Source organism: Trachinotus anak, unplaced genomic scaffold (genome assembly GCF_046630095.1).
Source record: "Trachinotus anak isolate AG129_WGS33_773 ecotype Australia unplaced genomic scaffold, CSIRO_AGI_Tana_v1 ptg000011l, whole genome shotgun sequence".
Taxonomy (NCBI): domain Eukaryota; kingdom Metazoa; phylum Chordata; class Actinopteri; order Carangiformes; family Carangidae; genus Trachinotus; species Trachinotus anak.
In genome coordinates this window covers 853,274-873,719 of record NW_027273862.1, presented here as the reverse complement: position 1 = coordinate 873,719, position 20,446 = coordinate 853,274, and the positions used below count along the sequence as shown (strand labels likewise).

The window sequence follows — 20,446 nt, the reverse complement described above, 5'->3', positions numbered from 1 at the left end:
CACACACACACACACACTTGTACTGATATGATATATTTGTGAGGTCCCTCGTTGATATAATTTATCTCTAGTCTTATTCCACTGCTGACGCTAAACCCTCTGTAACCCAAACCTCAGTCAAACCACAGACCTAGAGGTCTTAACCCTTTGTGTGGATGGTCCTCCTTCTTGTCAATCAGCCTCTGGGGGTGGGATCAACAGTTGTGATTGGTTGCTCTGTCATTTGTCAGAGAAGCAGAGTATGAATATTCACTGGACACTTAGCTTGCAGTAACCAAGACCTGACTCTGGACTCAACTAGGACAGGCCCCATATCATATTCAGTCTAACTGGGTCCAGGTTCTACCCTTCGTACCTCTGAACGGTGTAGTTGGGTGTGGTCAGAGCTGAGTTTGTACCTGTAACCACAGCAGTGAGGTCTGGGAGTGCACCTGTACATCACTGCATCAACGCAGTGTGGAGAGACAGGTTTATTGCTTTTCCCGGATAACCCTGAATTTATTTGCCAGGTATTGTCAACATAGTGGCTTCACTGAAATGACTGCACTTATGTCAGTTTGAATGTAGCCTCCTATGCGAAAAGGTTATTGGCAAAATATTTAATTTGTTTTCCTTCACAACCTTTTATTGGCAACTAAAACATGGTTATCATTTTTATGGTTCTGATGAGGGACAGATTGTGACTTGAAGAATAAGGACATGTTGACATTTTCAGAGTTTAATCAAAACCACCAACACAAACCAAGTATTTTAGTTTCATATTCCCAACAACACACTGAATGCAGGACGTGAACCCTTCTCTGTTGTCCTGAGCTTTGAGGTCCAAAGCATCCACCAACCTGGATAGTAACATCACTTTTCCTAAATTGGAAACAAATGTACCAGTAAATATAATCCAGGCAGAAATTCTGTTTCTTCTAAAAGGTATGAGGCAAAAGAAATTAGTAGTATGTAAACATCTTCTTTATAGGAGACAGGGTTGCTGAAGGAAGGTCCACTCTGTGTAATCCTGTTCCTTTTCCTACATGAATTTCTTCTGCCTCTGTGAACCTCTCTATTTCAGTATTATGTAATGTTGGACCTCTTCCATTCACAGTTGTGATTTATGCCCTTGGAAGTCAAAGAATTGGCCTCAAGCCATAAAAGCCAAAGCAGTTTTCTTTTGTACTTGTTTCCCTATTTGACCATATGAGCTCAGATCTTTTTTTATTTTTTGTTTGGCTCAGTGTTTTTAGTTTAACAAAGGGCACAAACTTTCCTTGCAGTGTAAATTATGTTGAGACAGAATGAAAGTAGTAACGAAATCAGAGGAATTGTGCACATATTTCATTTGAGTCAGGCACTGTGATATACTGGCACCTGAGTTCCTCAAAGAGCAGCAAAGCCTGAGAGGTGTTTGTCACAGAGAAGCCTTGTCATATAAAATGCACCTTCGAACAGAGTCCAGTAAATCTGCTGACTTTCGTACGAGGAGGAATTCCCCTCTTCAAGCAGTGAGTATAAATGTTTCCACACTCAGCCAGTGTCTAAAGCTGAAATTAAGAAAGGGCTGCTTGAAACTTTTAATCTCTTTTATGAGGAGTAGCTTTGTGTGTGTGTGTGTGTGAGTGTGTTGTGTGAGTGTGTGTGTGTGTGTGAGAGTGTGAGTGTGTGTGCATGCAGGCAAGCGTGTGTATGCACACTAGTGTTTGAGCGAGTCTGTTTCATGTGTGACTGGCTGTCTGGTTTCCTGTCTGGCCTCATAGTTTCAGTTGCTGCTCTGTTGTCAGGAGCCATTAAGCTTCACATCAGGTTCAAAGGCATTTGGATGAATTTGCATGTGGAGTATTAATTTTAAAAAATGAGTTCTTCATGCAAAGTTGCATGGTTCTAGGTTTGGGGGTATTTATATATACTTAGATTGTGTTTTTTTTTAATGTGACAACGTGATACAGCCAGACCCATTCTCTTCATAGTTTAGTATAATGGCAGATACAGCTGCCTCCCTGTCCAATCAAAGAGCCATCTCATAATGGATAAGGTGTCCAAGGTTTCCAAACATCCACTGCATGGTCTATGTCTTCTTTCTGGCTGATTCTGATTGACTGTGTGTGTACAAAAATGTGAAAGACACAAAAATAATAACTTGATATGGCCTGTAGTGTTAAAAAAACGCCTGTGGAGCTTTGGTTTTCTAGCTGTTGAAGTGGAATCTACTTGGACAGGCAGGGAAAACAGATTAAAGGCTCTATTTTTGTGAAGCTGGCAGTGCGGTGCAGATTGCAGTGAAGTGTGCCCTACCCAGGGTATGCCAGATGCACTCTTGGTAAGGGTGGGTTGGTTTGAGGAAACCACCAGATGAGAAACTGAGGAAGGATCCTTGGTGAGTCTTTTATTATTTGTCTGATACAGTCATAACCACAACAACAGTTGTGCCGTCCTTTGTGTAAATTCAGTTCCTTCACTACCCCAGCACTTCCAGGATAATGTCTGACATGATGTTGTCTCAGACACCAGTTACACTATGTACCTCCTCTTATGTAATGTCACATTCAAACTTTAATAAGGCAGTGGGGAAAGAGCTGAGACATATTTGTCATTTTCATTTCCTGCCTCAATGAATTCCCTAAAAGACTCAGAATCATATTCTCGGCGACGTCCAAAATGGAATGGAAAAGGAGATTTTGGAATAAACCCACTTGGCATCAAGGCTGCTCTGCATCTGAACATCTAAAACTAAATAGGAAGAATTAATGGACCACATATTCTCTGCATCAAAAAATAGATATTGCTATGCTAATAAATGAAATATACTGTGTGCTAAAACAAAACTACAGTTGTAGGCCCAGATGACTGCTTTGTTGTTATTAATGGACTCATAGGAATATGAAAGTAACAATAGCCAACATTTATGGGCCCAAGGATGACAATCAAAGTTTCTTTCAGACCTTTTTATCGCACCTCATTCTCTGACCTCATTCTCTGACTGAATAATCACAGGAGGAAACTTCAATACAATCCTTAACCCAAACCGAGATCAATCACTGAATCTGGCACACATCTGACACTGTAAAATAGTACAGTATATCAAAGATCTAGGTCTTGGCGATTGTTGGCCATCAACACCACTAGGCGTAGACATCCTTCACTGGATTGAATTACTCTCCAGAGACATCACCATCTGTACTTTGGGAGACAGCAAAAGCAGTTCTCAGAGGACTCATCATCTTATATTCTACACAGAGGAAAAAGAATGAACAAGAGATGCAACAAGAACCTTAGCTCAACACTTTCCAGTGAGCAAATGAAAAATTCAGCTTGAAAGAAAATCGTATAAATTAGGACACACTTTCTTTCTTGATTAAGTCAATTAACTTAATCAGAAAGATCCACATGAAAATGTAATTCATATCGCAAAAGACATAAACTGTAGTTTGCCATGATTTATAAGGAGTTATATCACTCTGATAATGAATATCACACCTCAAGTATCCACTACTTTCCTGACAATATTGAACTTAAAACCTAAATTATCCCTTCAACACATGATAAACACATAACTCCACAAGGACTCCAGAAAGCGCTCTCCTCCATGCCTAACAATAAATCATCTGGTTCAGATCTCGTACAGTTTTGGAAACTCATTTCTCTTCCAGTTATCAGAATGGTTATCAACATTAAATCATCAGGAAATATACCTCTGCTCAAACTCAACAAAAACCTACAGACCAACAAGCCTAATCAAGTGCTGTTTCTCCAACAAACATCCAGGAAGACCTTTTCATGGAGGAACATCTAACTTTTCTCCTTGAAGAATAGCAGCAGTTAAAATTACCTCCTCCTGGCCTGGAAACCAGACCAGCTTATGTTCATTCACTCTTGCAGATGGGTTCAGACAGATTTCCATCTGTCCTGAGACAGGATGGGCCAATCACAATCATCTATTTAAAATGGGTGGGGTTGATACAGTTAATGACAGAAGAGTGCCGCAGAAGCATTTTCGCTTACAGCCAAGATCGCTGCGGCTGACATGGAGAGGTCTATCGAATCTGGTATTGTGAAATAAACAAATGGGATGGTATGTTTTCTCTACAAGAAGAACAAACAGTCTGACACTTGGTGGAAACTCTATTGGATTACCGGAAAACCTCCTGACTCCAAATAATTTCACTCTAGCATTACAGAATCCAGACTTTCAAATTAAAAATAAACCCCCAACAACTAAAACAATTAACCTTCCACAAAAAGTCCCTCTCAAAAACCTACAAGCTTTTATTGGGAACAGAACGCTCTCTCCTTTCTGATCCATGAATGGAAAGCAGGCCTTGCTGTTACCACTGATATCAGTTCTTGGAAGCAAATCTGTAGTAACACTTTTTCAATGTCTAAGAGCAATACTCAAACCAATGGAACCTCCACAAAATTGGATTGTCCAGGTATATTAGTTCCAAACACCTGTTTGTTTACCACACAGGCAATTAGGAGACATTTGGAACACACACTGTATTGAAAAGTAGGTCTCTGGTTACTGTTTGTGAATTTTGACCACTATATGCATCCTCTGTAGGTGTCATAGCAGAAATGTTTTGGGCAACCTGATGAATCTTAACCCATTTACACCAACAAGTGACATCCACCAAATGGAAGTCTGAATGTATTAACGATCAAGAATTCAGAAGCTGGAAAAAGATTAGGGAGCGTGTGTGTTGTCTCTTACAACCTTTTGGCAATACGGCCGAAGCATTGAACAAGCATCAATCAAGAAACCATGTTCTGTGACAGTGAAAACTTATAAATAGCTCCTTTAAAAGATGGTGCATCAGTCATGGTTAAAAGAAACTGATGTTAAAGTCCATTGTTTTGTTGACCCATTTAATCCACCCTAATGTTAAATACATGGCTCTATAATAACATGACACTGCTTCCTCCTTTGTGACTGATGCACAAGACTCATTCATATGCTCACTAGAGATCTTTGACACCCTCATGTATCATGTAACCACAACCTCCAAAATGACCATACACTTGTATGAACATCTCTCTAAATCAATTTCATCAGAAACTGTACATTATAACTTTTACAAAGGTAGAATTTATTGCAGGACTGTTGTATTGGACTGTATTAGTTTCCTCCTGGTCTGCCTAATAAACAGTGCACATTGTTTTGGAGCCATGGGACAAAAACATACCTTGGAAAAGGTAAAATGTTCTAGTTGTTCAGAGATTATTTTTCATTTGGAAATTATACACATTTCCCAAAATGCATGCGGTCATATAGTATTTGGTATCTAGAATTTCCTTTCTATATACATTTGTGACAACTGTTGTATTGTTCAGTTGCACATTTAATAGCTTTGTAAGTGCTAAGAAAAGGCCTTGATATGAGAGGTGGATGAAACTCACTGTGCAGGCTGCTGATTGGCTCCATACTCTTACCCTACATAGCACTGCTTCCCACACATTATCATATATTATCAGCATGCACATAGCTATGAGGTAATGGAAGTAGATGCAGACAGAGGCAGTGCTGTGTTGTGAGGCATTGTGGCAGCTCCTGGCCATGCCTGGCCCTGCACAGCTCTGCCCTACCATAATACTCTCAACCTGCTAATCTTCCCGCACAATGAGAACACTCCTGCTCTTTGTGCAAGCAGGCCCAGAGTGTGTGACCCACTTTGACTCACTATAATCACAGCACTCATTATAAGGCCTGCTTCAAAACCTCTGCCACCAACGTTTCCCCTCCCTGCTTCATGTCTCAAGCTTCATGTCAGAGGGCGCCCAAATACACACAAAGGCCATGGAACAGCATTTCACAAGAGGCTCCCACAGTTATTGATGTGTTAACTGTACAAACATTTTCACTATACTGTACACAGAAAGATGGAGGTGACATTTTTGTACATTCTCTCATTTGGATCATTGATATTAATTTAACATATAATGAAAGCTGCACTTATCAATATTTTTATATTAACAAAGGCTAAAATGACTGTTTAAAGGGAGCTTATAGTATTTAGGTAACTCAAAGCTCTTGGTTACAGTAAGAAGGTTAGGAGATGCCTTGGACACACAATACTGCATCTTTGCAGTACCAAATAATTCAGCAGTACACATCATACATCTCATACGTACCTAGGTCAAAAGATAAAACACTCAAGAATCTACAGTATATGGATGTGTTGCTTTGTGAGGGAAATCAGAAACTCTCCAGAAACACTTTAAAAGTGCTGCCAGAGAGGATTTTCTTTAAAAATACATTTGTAGAAAACTATCAACAGGATTATTTTTTAAATAGACAAAAATATCCTCCTAGGGTACACCCTAGTTCCCTCATTTACATCTTAGACTCTTCCACTGAAGAATCAATGTGAGGAGAGAGGAATTTTTTAAGAAAAATGAGATACGTAACACCTGTTTCTGCTGACAGCAGCACAGCTGGATCAGCTGTCAGCGGCAGCACTGTAGCTTCTTTTGATGGCTGGAGTTCACATTTGCCCATTTATACACTGTCCAAATACTAGTAGATGTTCACAGATACGGTCACTTTAAACAAATACAAACCCTGTGCTCATATGTCAGCAAACTGATGGAAGTCTGACCCCAAACAGCCTGAGTGAAGTGTGGTGGTGGGTGGGGCTGGGATGTAAGTAATATTTGTAGTAGTATCTTATTTCCTGTGTTTGCTTTGCTGGAGCAGGGATGTAACTGGGAGATTAGGGGGTTGGAGGGATGTTGATGTTGAACGAAGGCCGGATGACTGGAGAGTCACGGTTGACTTCATGGAGTAGCTGCTGACTGGTGGGAGGTGATGCTGTACAAATCAGCTGATTACGCCCTGTGTGTGTAAGTGTCTGTGTCTGTGTGTGTTTGTGTGTGTGTGTGTGTGTGTGTGTCTGTGTGTGTGTGTGTGTGTGTGTGTGTGTTTCTGTGTGTGTGTGTGTGTGTGTGTGTGTGAAAGAGAGAGAGAGAGAGAGTCAGTAAGAGAGAGAGTAAGATACAACAACACACCCACACAGTGTCTTCGTGTGAAGGGCACAAAGGGAGGTCACACAACATGTGTGATTTGTAAATGGTTTAAAGCTGGATAAACACAGCAGAGCAATATCCATTGCAAGATATACAGGCGACCTGTGCTGATGAAGACAGGAAACACAACCAACCTTTCCCGCCATTTGAAAAGGTGACTTTACCGTCCCACCATCTCAGTCTACAGGAAGCCAAGGTCTGGGCTCCAAACTGCGAGCACCAGCACCCACACTCACAGCCTCTTGTGTTAATGTTCAATACCAAGCAGCAGTCACTCCTATCTGACTCCTATCTGTTGTTCTCCAATATGATTTTGGCCCATTACCTATAGTCATATGCATGTCTTTGGACTGGACTTTGGACTCTAACTTGCCCAAAGGTGTGAATGTGAGCATGAATGGTTGTTTGTCAGTGTGTGATAGACTGGTGTCCTGTCCAGGGTGTATCCCGCCCTTGCCCAGTGTCAGCTGGGGTTATCCCCCCCCCCAACCCTGTGCGGATAAGCAGTATAAAGAATGGATGGATGGATTTTTGGCCATAACCCACAGTCCTACATATTAACCACAACTAATAGTCTTCCTCAGTGGCAATGTTGTTTCTGGCCTCAATGACCTGCAAGTGATTTTGGACTGTGTTCATAAACAGTATGTATACATATATAGTTTGTGTATACAAGTGTGCATTTTATAAGTGTGTGTATAATTGTGTGTGAGTCAGAATTTTGTGTAAACACGTGTACAAGCACTTCACCGCTTCAGTAGGTACACCAGTTTAATCTAATGCAAACCTTATATTGAAAAATGTTTCTGTTCATCTGTTCATCCTATTCATGCACATGTGAGTTTGTGTGTCTGTTTATGTGTGCAACATTTACAACGTGAATGCATGTATGAGCGGAGGAGCCGACTAATTTGTGTACAGTATAAATATATGTACATGACTGCATGTGTGTATATCTGTGTACAGTACGTGAGTGTAGCATTCCGTATTTATGTGTAGTGTGTATATAGGTGGGGGAGGTTAGTGTGACATCAAGTTCAGTGGGGTCAATCTATGGTGAACCAGAATTCGCATGTGTTTATGTGCAAGCATGTGTGCATATATGTGTGTGCATGTATGTGTGCGTGAGAGGGTGAACAAAGCGTCTCTTCCAGGCTGACTCAGGCCTGTGTTGTCAGCACTGGGAGCTTCGACTGCCCAGGATTCAGTGGCTCATTGGAAAGCCCTTCATGTTGTAACGGCTAATTAGCGCAAAATAAATGGCTGGCCGAAGCTGCTTGTGGGCAGCACAGTGCTGTGAGTCCAGAGGCCTGATCAGGCTTTGTGGCTCTTTTGAGGCTGTCTGGCTGGATGTGCTGCCAGCTATGTGAGCCAACACATCAGTGTTTGATCAGCCAGCTAGCCCCTAACACCAAGTCAAAACCCAGCACTGATAACCACAGCGCTGTGGATCGCAGCCCTTTGTCTGGGGGCTTTAGCCTCAGAAGTGCTGGCTTCAACGGATCTTTGATGCTGCAGAAAATCTCAGCCACATCTCTGACCTCACTGTGGAACTTCACCACTCAGCTTTGTTTTATTCACATGGGCTTTATAGGGCCAGTGTGTTAAAGGCTTGCTCAGGACCAGCATCCAGTGTCATTTAAGAGGAATCTGATCCGCTAATGGGGACCTTGGTCCATGGACCAAACATGGCGGGTCATTCATTCCAGTTAAAGTTTTATTTGCTTTCCTGACTGCTTGGAGACATGAATGACTTCAAAACAATATGTGAATGGTGAGTTGGTCGTTTTGAGCCATTTAAACCCACTTGACCAACCAGAAATGTAAATACTGTACTAAATGGTTTTACCTAATATGTTTCAGAGGAGACGAACCTGTTGCACAAATTATGTTCACCAGTGGTGGAATGTATTGAATTACAATTATTCAAGTACAGTACTTGAGTACAATTTAGAGGCACTTGAACTTTACATCTATTTTTTTTTTTTTGCCACTTTATACTCAGACTCTGCTGCATTTCATAGGAAAGTATTGTATATTTTACTCCAAAACATTTGTCTGACAGCTAGAATTAAAGTTTACTTTGCAGTAATCAATTTTTCAATTTTCACATAAAAACACGATAAGCTCATAAAATACAACATGCTGTTAAAACCCTTTTGGTTTGTGATCCCTTATAAAAAAGACTGTATTGTTGGGGCCCCACATTGCATATTTTGTCTATGAGAAATAGATTTTCCCTCTAAACTTTATATTGGTCTCATATAAATAATTATTTCACAAAAACAGCAAAGATCAGAGAAGAGTAGAAAAATGTGACACTTCACGGCAGTAAAGTTGGTTTCAGTTATTTTAACATGCAGTTATGCATTGATGCATTAGTAACAGTTTGACTGTTAAATATAATGATATGATCAATCACAGGGTGACATTTTACTATGGAAAGAGCACTTTTACATTTTGCTGATAATACTTTAAAGGAGCTATTTAGACGTTTTGCAAGGCAAGATTACCATTAACAGCTGTTTACTTACCTGACTGGAAGAAACATTTCAGCATCAAACTTTGTTCCTTTCCTCACCAAGGGTAAAGGTGGTTAAGATTGCAGTTTTGGTAAAGTATAGGAGGGCTAGATGTCTTATGTCTTATTCTGATAACTAACATTAACCAAGACCACCATCTCTTTCTAACCTGAATCAAGTGTTTTGCATTCCCTAAACAGAACCATAAAAATGTTGAGGCCAGGGTCAAGATGAAAAAGTTTCTACCTTTTCTGAATGGCCCATATAGACTGTATGTACAAATAGACATAGACCAGGTCTAGGTCTGAAAAGTGAAGCCAGTATGGAGGTTGCTCATTCCTCCTCAGCTCCACCCTCTCCTCCAAATATGGTTTCTTCTGGTTTCAAAAAACCAAGATGGCGACGGACAAACTCCAAACTCAAGGCTTCAAAACAGCAGCTCACAAACCAGTGGGTGATGTCCCAGTGGGTTGCCACTTGAAGTGGCCACATTATCTGTTGTTGGTTGCCAACATGAAACATGAGATGTTCAGTAAGCACTACTTCTGCATTTTGTATTGGTTTGAATATTGAGAGGAGCAAATTAAGCTTTCTCTCAAATTTTGGAGGATCTGGTGACGTGTTTGATCAACTGCAAATATATATTACAGCTCATGTGTCCAATGAAGGATTTACACACATGGAAGGTTGTGTCTGTTCTGGTGAGGCAGTCGGATGCAGCCAGGAGGAGGCTATGACAGCAGACTTTTCACACCGCCTCCTCAAGTTTAGCTGTTCAGTACAAATAGAAACACTTCTATGTTAGCTGTGGTTGATGACACCTGGCCCTGTAGCCAGAGAGAACCTCTCTGATCTTTGTCTTCACCTGACTCCTCCAGGTGGGCCCTTTTCTGCAAGTGTGTGTGCTCAGACCATTAAAAGTGATCATGGGAAGCAATTAAAATACTGACAACACAGAATCAAAGGCAAAAGACACTTTTATGCTGCTGTTGGTTGAAAGTTGAATTTGCTTGATGCAATCAAAACCCTCTGACACAAGAGTTCAATAGATACAGACAAACAACAACAGTAACAAATATAAGTTAAGAAACCACCTGGAACACCTTGCACTGTTTGTAATAATATAAGGAAGGATGGATCTATTGTGCCTGGGAGAGTGGGGTGATTATTATTATCATTATGAAATGATAGCAATAATAATAATTATTATAATGATAATTATGCTACCTGGATGAGTGACATCTCTGTCAATGGTAAATGCACTGCACTGCACTTCACCCATTTAGGCACATTTTCAAACTTTGAGTCTCCTACACATATCGGGCTTTTCTACCATACACACACACTCACACACTGATGATATTTCGGGGGCAGTTTGGGATTTGATACCTTGCCCAAGGACACCTCAAAATGTGAAGAGCCAGGAATTGACCCATCGACCCTCCAATATGAGCCACCACATGTGGAGTCTCCTCAGGACCAGCTGAGTCTTACCTGTGCTGCGCATCAACAAACAGCCGTCAGTGAAAAACTTTGCTCATTACTCCCAGTGACATGTTGCAGGGAACACACTAACTGTTGATAAATTAATTTTGGTAAGTGGGAGGGGGGGCAGGGGGTCATGTGGTCATATGATGCACCCCATTGCTCCCCCTGTGACACTGGGCTTGACGACACACTGTACAAACAAGTTGATCTGGAGAACACTGCCACTCTGACACTCTTTAGTTTTCCTTCATACACAGACATTTGTTGGGATAACACAGGAAAACCATCCAGATATTTTTTTCTTTTTGAGAGTGTTTTGATTGAGGATTACAGGGCCACTTGAAAGTATTTTATTTATTTCAGCCCTGGATACTATTAGCACAATCTGAATCAGGATTTACAAACAAACAGGGGATATGTAGACCTGTCTGTAAGAGGTTTTCACACATGGAAGAAAAACACTTGGATATCCAGACATGCAAACACAGAGTCTCCAAGACCCCAAAATCCAGTCCAAGCAGTGTGGCCCACTTTACAATAGTAAATGCTAAATATAGGGTTAATGATCAGGGGAGCCTGTTTTATGAACAACAGTATATCATGAGATGGAGGCCAGTCATACAAAAAGAAAAGTGCTTATTTCACCATGAATACTCCTCTGTAACACTCAGCAGGTGTTCCCTAAGTCGTCCCTCTTTATTTGAATGTAAACATGGAGGATGCTTTCCTGTAATTGTCTCAGATCTTACACATTCTACACACATAATTGCAGCCTGTGGCTGAGCATGCATGGTCGTAAAACAGCAAACCAGTGACAAGGAAAAAAAACACATGTTCAAATCTAGACCCACATCTGTTTTCATCAGCCCAGAATGTTTCCAGTGAAGAGGGCTCTAGTCTGAGCCCAGTCCAATCCAAAACCACCATGTCTGGATCTCACTAAATGGGTCCATTTTGTACCATACTGCAGGAAGATGAAAGTTATGAGAGAGTATCTCGGTTTTCTAAACTACATACTGCATTCAAGCTGAAACTGCATTTATCATGTTGTATCCAAACTGATACATCTACATTTACTGAAGCAACTGATGCGTCAAACTCAGGTTAAATATCACCCACTTATCAGCTGTAAAAAATAATTATAATAATCATGATTTTTTTTCTCATTCTTAGTCACTATTATAATATTTTATTTTTATTATTTTTCAATTTTTTACAATAATAGATAACACACATAGAAAATGACACAGTAGACAAATGTTGATATAACACTGGTGAAATAATGTGATAAGCCAAAAAACCAAAAAACAAACCAAAAAAACAAACAACAACATAAGATGACACAGAAGACAAGTCCCAACATATAAGATCAATAACAGATGAACGTCCAGGCGGTAATATGGAGCTGCTGATGTATGTGTATGATGTAAAAGAGTCCGATTAAGTTTGATTAAATGTTTTTGAGAAGCAAGAAGTTGTTTCTAGAGGAAAGAACAAAACCAAAGGCAAAACATTGGTGCTTAACAAAGGATTACACAAAAAGAATGAATCCAGCCTGTATGCATGTGTACACACAGACAGCTGGTAGATATTACTGCAGCAGCATCAACATTAGACCATCTGTACAGAGGCACAGTGGTCGGATAACCATAAACAGTCACACAGCTGCAGCATCCACTGTAGGTCATGAACATTTAGCAGCAAATCTGCACCCACATGCCGAATTAACTATAGAGGTACAGAGAGTGAAATTTTATTTTTGACCTGACTAATTGTTTCACATTAGTCCAATGATTGAGTTAGGTCTGTTTGAAGGAGTGTGGAGTGTAGAGATGGTGTTGAGTCTGTGTCACCACTGACTGTTGACAGCAGAGACAAAGGATATCACTGTACAGTTTGTCCTATATGACATGATTCATCTTAGAGATATGTCACTGGGCCATGACATACAGAGCTGTCCATCATCAAGTGATGGTAAGTCTGCCCCAGGTGAAAAGTGGCTGCTCACACCTGAATTAGCTGTGACATGTGTCTGTTTACTGGCTGACAGTGCACAAGAAATGAATGACAGCTGAAACAATATGTGTGTAACATGTCTGAAAGTTGTTCCAGCTCTCACTGTGAAAGTTATTGTTATATGTTACAGTAGTATCTATGCTCAGAAACAGGCTGGCATTACACTTCTGTTGCAGGTAAAAGAAAAAACTGCTAAACCTCTCTCTAAAATCTAGAGCCACCATTGGTTTTATGTCTTTATTTATCTCTTTATTTATTCATTTATTGGGCATTTAAGCCTTTAGCACTGATGGAGAAGAGATGAGATGATCAAAATGTGTGCCCAGACAGCTCAGAGTGCTGAGCAAAGGGCAGCACAACACACAGTATCCTGGAGAGCAGGGGCCTGCTGGGGAGATATACTGGAGATGATGCTTACCACTGCATCACCAACATTCAACCACCCCACCATATACAGACAGGGAGGTGTTGGGTGGTGTGGAGGTCTCTTGTGGAGACTTTGGTTTGTGTTCTCTGTGTGATCATCAGCTGTGGCCAACGTTTCTCCTCTCTTATCCTGACGAGGGCAGAAATCATCGGTCTACACATGCACAACCTTTATTCTACCTCTGTTCTACCCTTCGCTTACAAACAAGAACATTTGCGAACTCGTTATTTTTCAAATGTCACTTTGATATAAATGTGTATGTCATTTTTCTGCCTTCCATAAGATGGCTTTTATTTTCATTGTGGTAAAATGGCAGAAACAACTGATAGGGTCACTCTGGTCTAAAAGCACCTCCTGTTTGTCTTTGTCAGTGCTGCTGAGCTGGATGTGGAAATCCCAGTGTGGATGTGTTACACATGTTACACCTGCTCTATTTTTAGAGAGGCTCTGGTCAGGACACACAGACTCAGTCTCTAATACTTCACTCATGTCATGTTAGAAAAGAAACATAAACAGTGTCACTGAGTAGCTACAACAGAAAACATAACTGTATGATGTTATATAATAAATATGGATAAAGTTGGGCAAAGCCATAAAGTACAAACACAATGTTGTAAGTTACTCCAGAAATATTTGAATATATTTTATTGATGCTGGAAATGACACAAGAATGTAAAGTATGCAGTTTAAAATGCTGACCATGTAATTGCAGCGTTCCCAGTTCAAGTCTTTCTGCGGACTGTTTCATTTCTCCTCTCTCTCTCCAGATCTGCTGTCGCTCCCTACTGTGTAGTATCTCATAAAAGGAAAATAGACGCAAATTATTTTGAATGATGTGTTATCATTCAGATTTCAGTCAGTTTTTTTTTTTTTTTGGCATGTTTACCTTGAATGCATGGTTGATAGTATAGTCAGGCAGAAAACAAGGGGAAAGAGAGAGAGAGGCATGACCTGGAACAGCGATCCTCAGATAGAATCAAACCAGGAACATGGGCTGGGAAAATCATCCTTTCTTCCAGTCCAATGTGTTTTTTTAGCAGGAAAAATAATTATACATGTGAGTCTACGCCAAGATTAACTAGAAGAATGTCTGGAAGAATGGTGGAGTTCCAAGGGACACCTGCCAAGTACTCTTAATGTCATGTTCCTTATCAGCTGTGTTTCTAAGCAGCACAAAAACAGTCCATTTGCTGTACAGTTCCCTGTTTGCTTTACCTCTGTTCATTCTTGTTCATAGAGGGTGAGGGTGGACCCTTAATGTACATCTGCCAAAGTCATTATTGGTCTTTATTTCTGTCAAGTACATAATTAATGTTAAATTTTCTTCATTGTCATATTATTTTGAGCAAAAACAACAAATCAGATGAATTCATTCCAGTGAATTTGTAAGTCATAGTTCTGGTATGTCTTTAAATCACATCATAATCTGACACACAAGCGCAACTACGGAGCACAATGTATTACACTGCAGATCAGCTGTTTGAGTCTGGCAGAGCTAAGTGTAAGTGTGTTTGTGCATAGTAATACAGTAGTTCAGAAGTTGAGAAAATGATGTTCCAAAGCAAAGGGCTGTTTGACAGCAAGATAAAGCAGTGAAAATATTCAAAGTAAAGCCTACACCTAAACTGATATTGGCTTTTTTCTGTTAACATCTGTGGCTGAAGTGGCTACAACAGGTTTTTCCATCCAAATGGACTGCAATTAAAAAGTAATGCATAATCAATAGATTTAGAAAACTGAAGAATACACAGAGCAGAAAGCAGTTATCGATCTTATGGAACTTACCCTAACCCTTATCTTATGTCCTTGGCGCTGACTTTAAGTCCCAACAGTAAGCTCTGCATTTAAATAGTAAAAAAAAATGGTAATATGCTGACTAGTTGTGCTACTGCATAACTTGGTTCTCAGTATTTTTATTAGATAAATCTTAAATAAAAAAACATCCTGGTCTCCTCTTTCCTCTGTCTCTTCCCCACAACCAGATACAACTTGTCCATTTCAAGCAATGAGAGTATTTTAATGTTAGGTTTTTGCTTATATGCTGTTGTCTGTCTGTGGTTGGTGCTGAGTGGTGTGTGCGTAACCCCCCCACCCCCCAACCCCCCCAGGGCCCCAGCCACTCTAGCAACTGGTGACTCAGCAGTTGCTGGGTAGAAATAGACAAAGCTGTCTGTGTTTTAATTAGACTGCTTAGCAGTAAGACTATGTCCAAAACCGCTGACTATAATTACTATGGACTCAATATACCACTCATAGTACTCATAATACCCCATAATGCATAGTGAAAGGTAGTTTACAACCAGTGGTCACATCTTAAGCAATATATACCATCATGCATTGCGCTCACACTGAAAGAAAGAAAAACAGTGAAAAGAAAATGACCCAAGTAGAGTCCAAAGCTGTTTTTTTATGTTGTTGATGAGCTCATTGCACAGTCCTCCACACAGGACTGCCGAGATGGTGACGGGAGCAATGAATTAGTGAGTCATTTCCGACACAACCTTAGTCTAAATTTCAATGTCAGCCATTTTGTGCCCTCCCAGCAGGACTTCTCAAACAGCAGTTTTAGGACAGATCAACATAACTGTGAATCAATGAAACGTCCTCTGTAGTGATGGAAACATCTCTGATACAGCTACTGATACTGTATCAGAGAGGGTTATATTAGCACCCATTTCACTGCCTTTGGTGGTAGTAGGACAATGAATGCCACTAATACTATTCTGCTTCCGGTCCTCCTTATGACATATAATGCCAGACTACCATGCCATGCAGTGCTCCCTCACATCCACTCGTTAAATACCCAGAATCTGAAAACGTATTATCTTGGTTATGCACCAGGTAGAAGGCACATGCAAGTATCTCCTGGATTTGGTAGAGTGAGTACAAACTACCAATGTCTAGTGTTTTAATGAGCTGCAGAGTCTAGGCCTGCTAAGCTATGCAAGCCCCAAAACCACTTGGAGAACAGCACCGATCTGGAAGAGGAACCACCGAAAGTGGTGTGAGAGGATCTGGGCTAGGTTTAAGGCTAATCCTATTAGAATGTATTGGTCATTGTATGGTCACTGGACAGTAACCTGGCCTAGGTCTGGGGTTAGGGTTAGATGGACGACCCGGCATGAAATGAAGCTCTGCAGCACCGTTTGTTTTCAGAACTGACAGGGAATCGTTGCTGTCTGGTAAGATGCATGGCAGTGGACTGTGTGTTTACATCAACAAGGAATGGTGCATGAATGTTGTACAACTCTCATAGTGCAGAGGCACTATGAGAGTTGCATAACAGCATCAGCAATCAACAAACAGTGCGCCCACCAACAGATTTTCCATTATTGCTTGTGACTTCAGTTCAGTCACTTCAGTTCAGGTTTGCTACAAGAGTAGAAAATACTGGAGCCTCTTTATACACATACAAATAGAAATTCATACATAGCATTACCCTTCCCCCACCTTGGCAATTCAGACACACAAACACAGACCACTTCACTCCAGAAACAGATGAAGGTATGCCCAGAAGGGACTGTCTCAATGATGGAAACATGTCTGTATGTGCTTCAAAAGCACTGATTGGAGCATGTTCAAAGTAGCAGCTTCCTGTGATGACAACATTGATCTGGAGGAATAAACATATTGTAACTCTTTACTGCGATAAGTTTATGGATGGTGTCAGAGTCACAAAAACATACTTCAAGAGCAAACCAGAAACCGTGGTTGACAGCAGATGTTTGGACATTGCTGAGGATCACAGCTTCTACATTCAGATCTGGTGAAGTAGTATGAGTATTTGCTGTGTTGGCTGATAAGGCCAAAACCTGATCTCCCTGTCTCTCTGGTTTTCTGATCCTCTCTCTCTCCAGGAAAAGAGATCACATTTCTCCTGTAGTAACTTCTCTGCACTGGCTCCCTGTGTGATCCAGAATAGAATTTATAATCCTTTTCCTCACCTATAAAGCCCCTAATGGTCAGCTATCATCATATCTTAAAGAGCTCATAGTTCCCAACTAGAACCCTCTCTAAACGCAGGTCTTCTTGTGGTTCGTAGAGTGTCTGAGAGTTGAATGGGAGGCAGATCCTTCAGCTGTCAGATTCCTCTCCTGTGGAACCTGCCCCTGGTTTGGGCCAGAAGCAGTAAACTTTTTCATGTTTAAGAGTAAACCATCTTGAAGAATCTCCTAGATAGATAGAATGATTCAATGTCTCTCTCTCTCTCTCCTCTCCCTCCTCTCTCTCTCTTGAGCAGGGTTCTGGTTTCTACCTGTTAACAGGGAGCTTTCCCCCACCTTCCCCTGCTTGTTCCTGGTGGGTCTGTTGGGTCTCTGTAATCAATATTATAAAGAGTTGAGTCTAGACATGTGCCCCTGGATAACTAATGTAATGAAATGTCTGTACAATGTAAATAAAACTGACTTGACTTGACTATTAAGTCTTTTTTTGTTGTTGTTGTTCAGATATCTCATCTGGCTTTTATTCTCATATAATCATCAATGATTTAATTTATGTCTGTCTGGATTCAAGTGAGACTCCATGGCCTGTCTCCAGAGGAAGAGAGGAATCCAGGTGTGTGTGTGTGTGTGTGTGTGTGTACTGACACATGGAGAGCGCAGAATATGCCTGGATGAAACGCTTATTGATTGTTTTTTAAACAGACTTCATCACTCCTGTTTGCAAACATGTCTGTTAACCATCAGTGCTCAACGTTCATTGTTGTAGAACCTCAGGTTTTTCAGACCCATCGGTCCAGTTTCTCTAAGAAGACACTTGTTGTGTTTATCCTGCTGATCGTTCCACCTCACGTCCTGTCCAGGTCCTGCGCCCCCAATGTGACTGGATTGATGCAGTTTGATGTGTTTTGGTTGAAGTTATTTTTATTTTGGACTTGATCAAAACTAGCTACTGTAGATTCATGTGTAGTTTCTTTTGTGGACTCTGCTGACAGGTGAGTCATTAAAGATGTAACTACATGTCAGAGGTACTTTACTACCATGTGGCACCACAAGACCTGTGATTGATTAGCTTGGGCTGCTTGTGTTTTCTTCTACGAGTCCAAGGACAGAAATGACCCTGAAGTTCTGGCCCTCTTTAACATCTCAAAAAAACAAACGTAACAATGTTTCATCAGCTTGATATTTCACAACTTTCCAAACAAGTGAAAATTGCTTATAAACATATTTTGAGGTGATGACAAGAGAAGTAAAGAAACACAGAAAATGTTGCAGAGACACCAGCTGTTAAATATGGTCTAATGGTGGATGGATCTGCTCAACGTCTGTGTTGACAGGCGCGTTCACACAGCATCACATTCCCCAAAACTCAAATAAGTGTGTCTGGATTTCTGTTATTGGGATTTTTATTTAGTTTATTCATAAGAGGTCTAAAGGGAAGTGGGGAGAAAAGGGTGAATGTGTATTTGTTCATGTATATCCCATAAAGTATAGAAACAAAAACAAATAAAAACATTAAAAAAGACACATCTCCTTGATCAAATGTGCAACCATGTTTATGACAAAGCATAGACATACCATCTAATTAGGTCAGAGGTGGAGATTGTGGGATCACAAATGCTAAGGAAGTAAAATCAGTCTCAGCAAAACACGACAGTTAAAGGTCCCATATTTACTCTTTTCCAGTGTTTTATTTGAAGTGTTGATCTCCATCAGAAGATCTATTTGTGGTTTTAAGAACCAAAAACCATCTCAGTGTAGTTTTACATCTCCTCTCTCAGGCTTCTCTGGTCTCTAGTAACAACAGGTTGATCTGCAAATCAGGGAGAAGAAGAGGGGCTCTGAGTCTCTCTTCTGATTGGCTAACTATTTTCTGAGTGATCAAATAAAAAAAATAGCAGCACCTGCTTTATAATCAGAAACACATGGACATCTACCTTTAGACTGGATGGGACCTTTAGGACTTAACTGAACAAAGTCATGTCCATTGCAAACCTTCTGCTGACCACAATTGTTGCTCTCTGTCACACTGGAACAGAAACATAGTGAGTGAACAACACTAGTCTGGACTCAGAGAAACAGGAGTTACCTGAAGGCAACTCAGTTTTATGTCCATTGCCCACTCTATTACTCTACATCATAAAGTGACTCAAACGCTATATGACTATTGTAGAATCTTTGCCTTGTGTCATGCATTGATATTCATATATGATAGTATTAATAGAAGACCTGCTTACTTGCAGTCATATCAGAAACAAACCATTCCTCTTACGATCTGGTTTTCTTTGCAGTGAACATTACAGCCTCTCAGAGCTACTGCAGCCTCTTAACACTCCCCATTGTTTCATTTGGTGGTCAGCTGAGGTGTAATGAGTTACCTGCAGGAGGTTTGACCTTGATCTGTATTAATGTAAGCATATTATCGAGGGGGTTCAATGAAATAATCAGTTATAGTCAAACATTACAACACAGTTGTTTATAAAACTCACTGTCACGTCATTGTGTTACAGGTATTGCGTATCTGGGTGGTGTCTGCAGTGCCAAGAGGAAGTGTGTGTTAGCAGAGGACAATGGACTCAATCTGGCCTTCACCATCGCTCACGAGCTCGGACACAAGTAGGTTCACCGTGTTTTAAAGGGTGTATTTCAACAACATGTCATGCCATTATTCTGCTGCACTGTTGTCCATATTGCTGCTCTGTGAATGAACAGTGTTGTAGGGACAGAGCACCAGCTTTCTGCTTCCTACCATCTTCATAAGGCAAATCAATTTAATGAAAAGCATATTTAACTTAAATATCAGTTCATTTTCATTTTAATACTGTTGGGATTTGAAGTCATATCTCTGCAGTGGCCTCACAGTTGTTGAAAAAGGATAATCATTTAAGAGCAGAAGGATCTAATCCAAAATTACATTAATGGAAATCTGTTCCTGGGTTCCTCTACACTGGACATAGTCACATTAGAGACTATGTCCAGTGTAGAGTTCAATACAGACCTTATTCCATCTCCTCCATGTCCACAGCTCAGACCTTATGGGTATG

At 40.5% G+C, this 20,446-nt stretch overlaps 1 protein-coding gene across 4 annotated transcripts in view; it reads left to right on the top strand.

Moving 5' to 3' along the window:
* Positions 1–20,446, top strand: part of adamts17 (ADAM metallopeptidase with thrombospondin type 1 motif, 17) — a 126,267-nt gene that overhangs the window by 45,961 nt on the left and 59,860 nt on the right. For all 4 annotated transcript variants that reach the window (XM_071488160.1, XM_071488158.1, XM_071488157.1 and 1 more), the window contains exon 8: positions 19,913–20,018. In XM_071488160.1, coding sequence (XP_071344261.1) covers positions 19,913–20,018 — 106 coding nt within the window. The remainder of the gene's footprint in view (positions 1–19,912; positions 20,019–20,446) is intronic.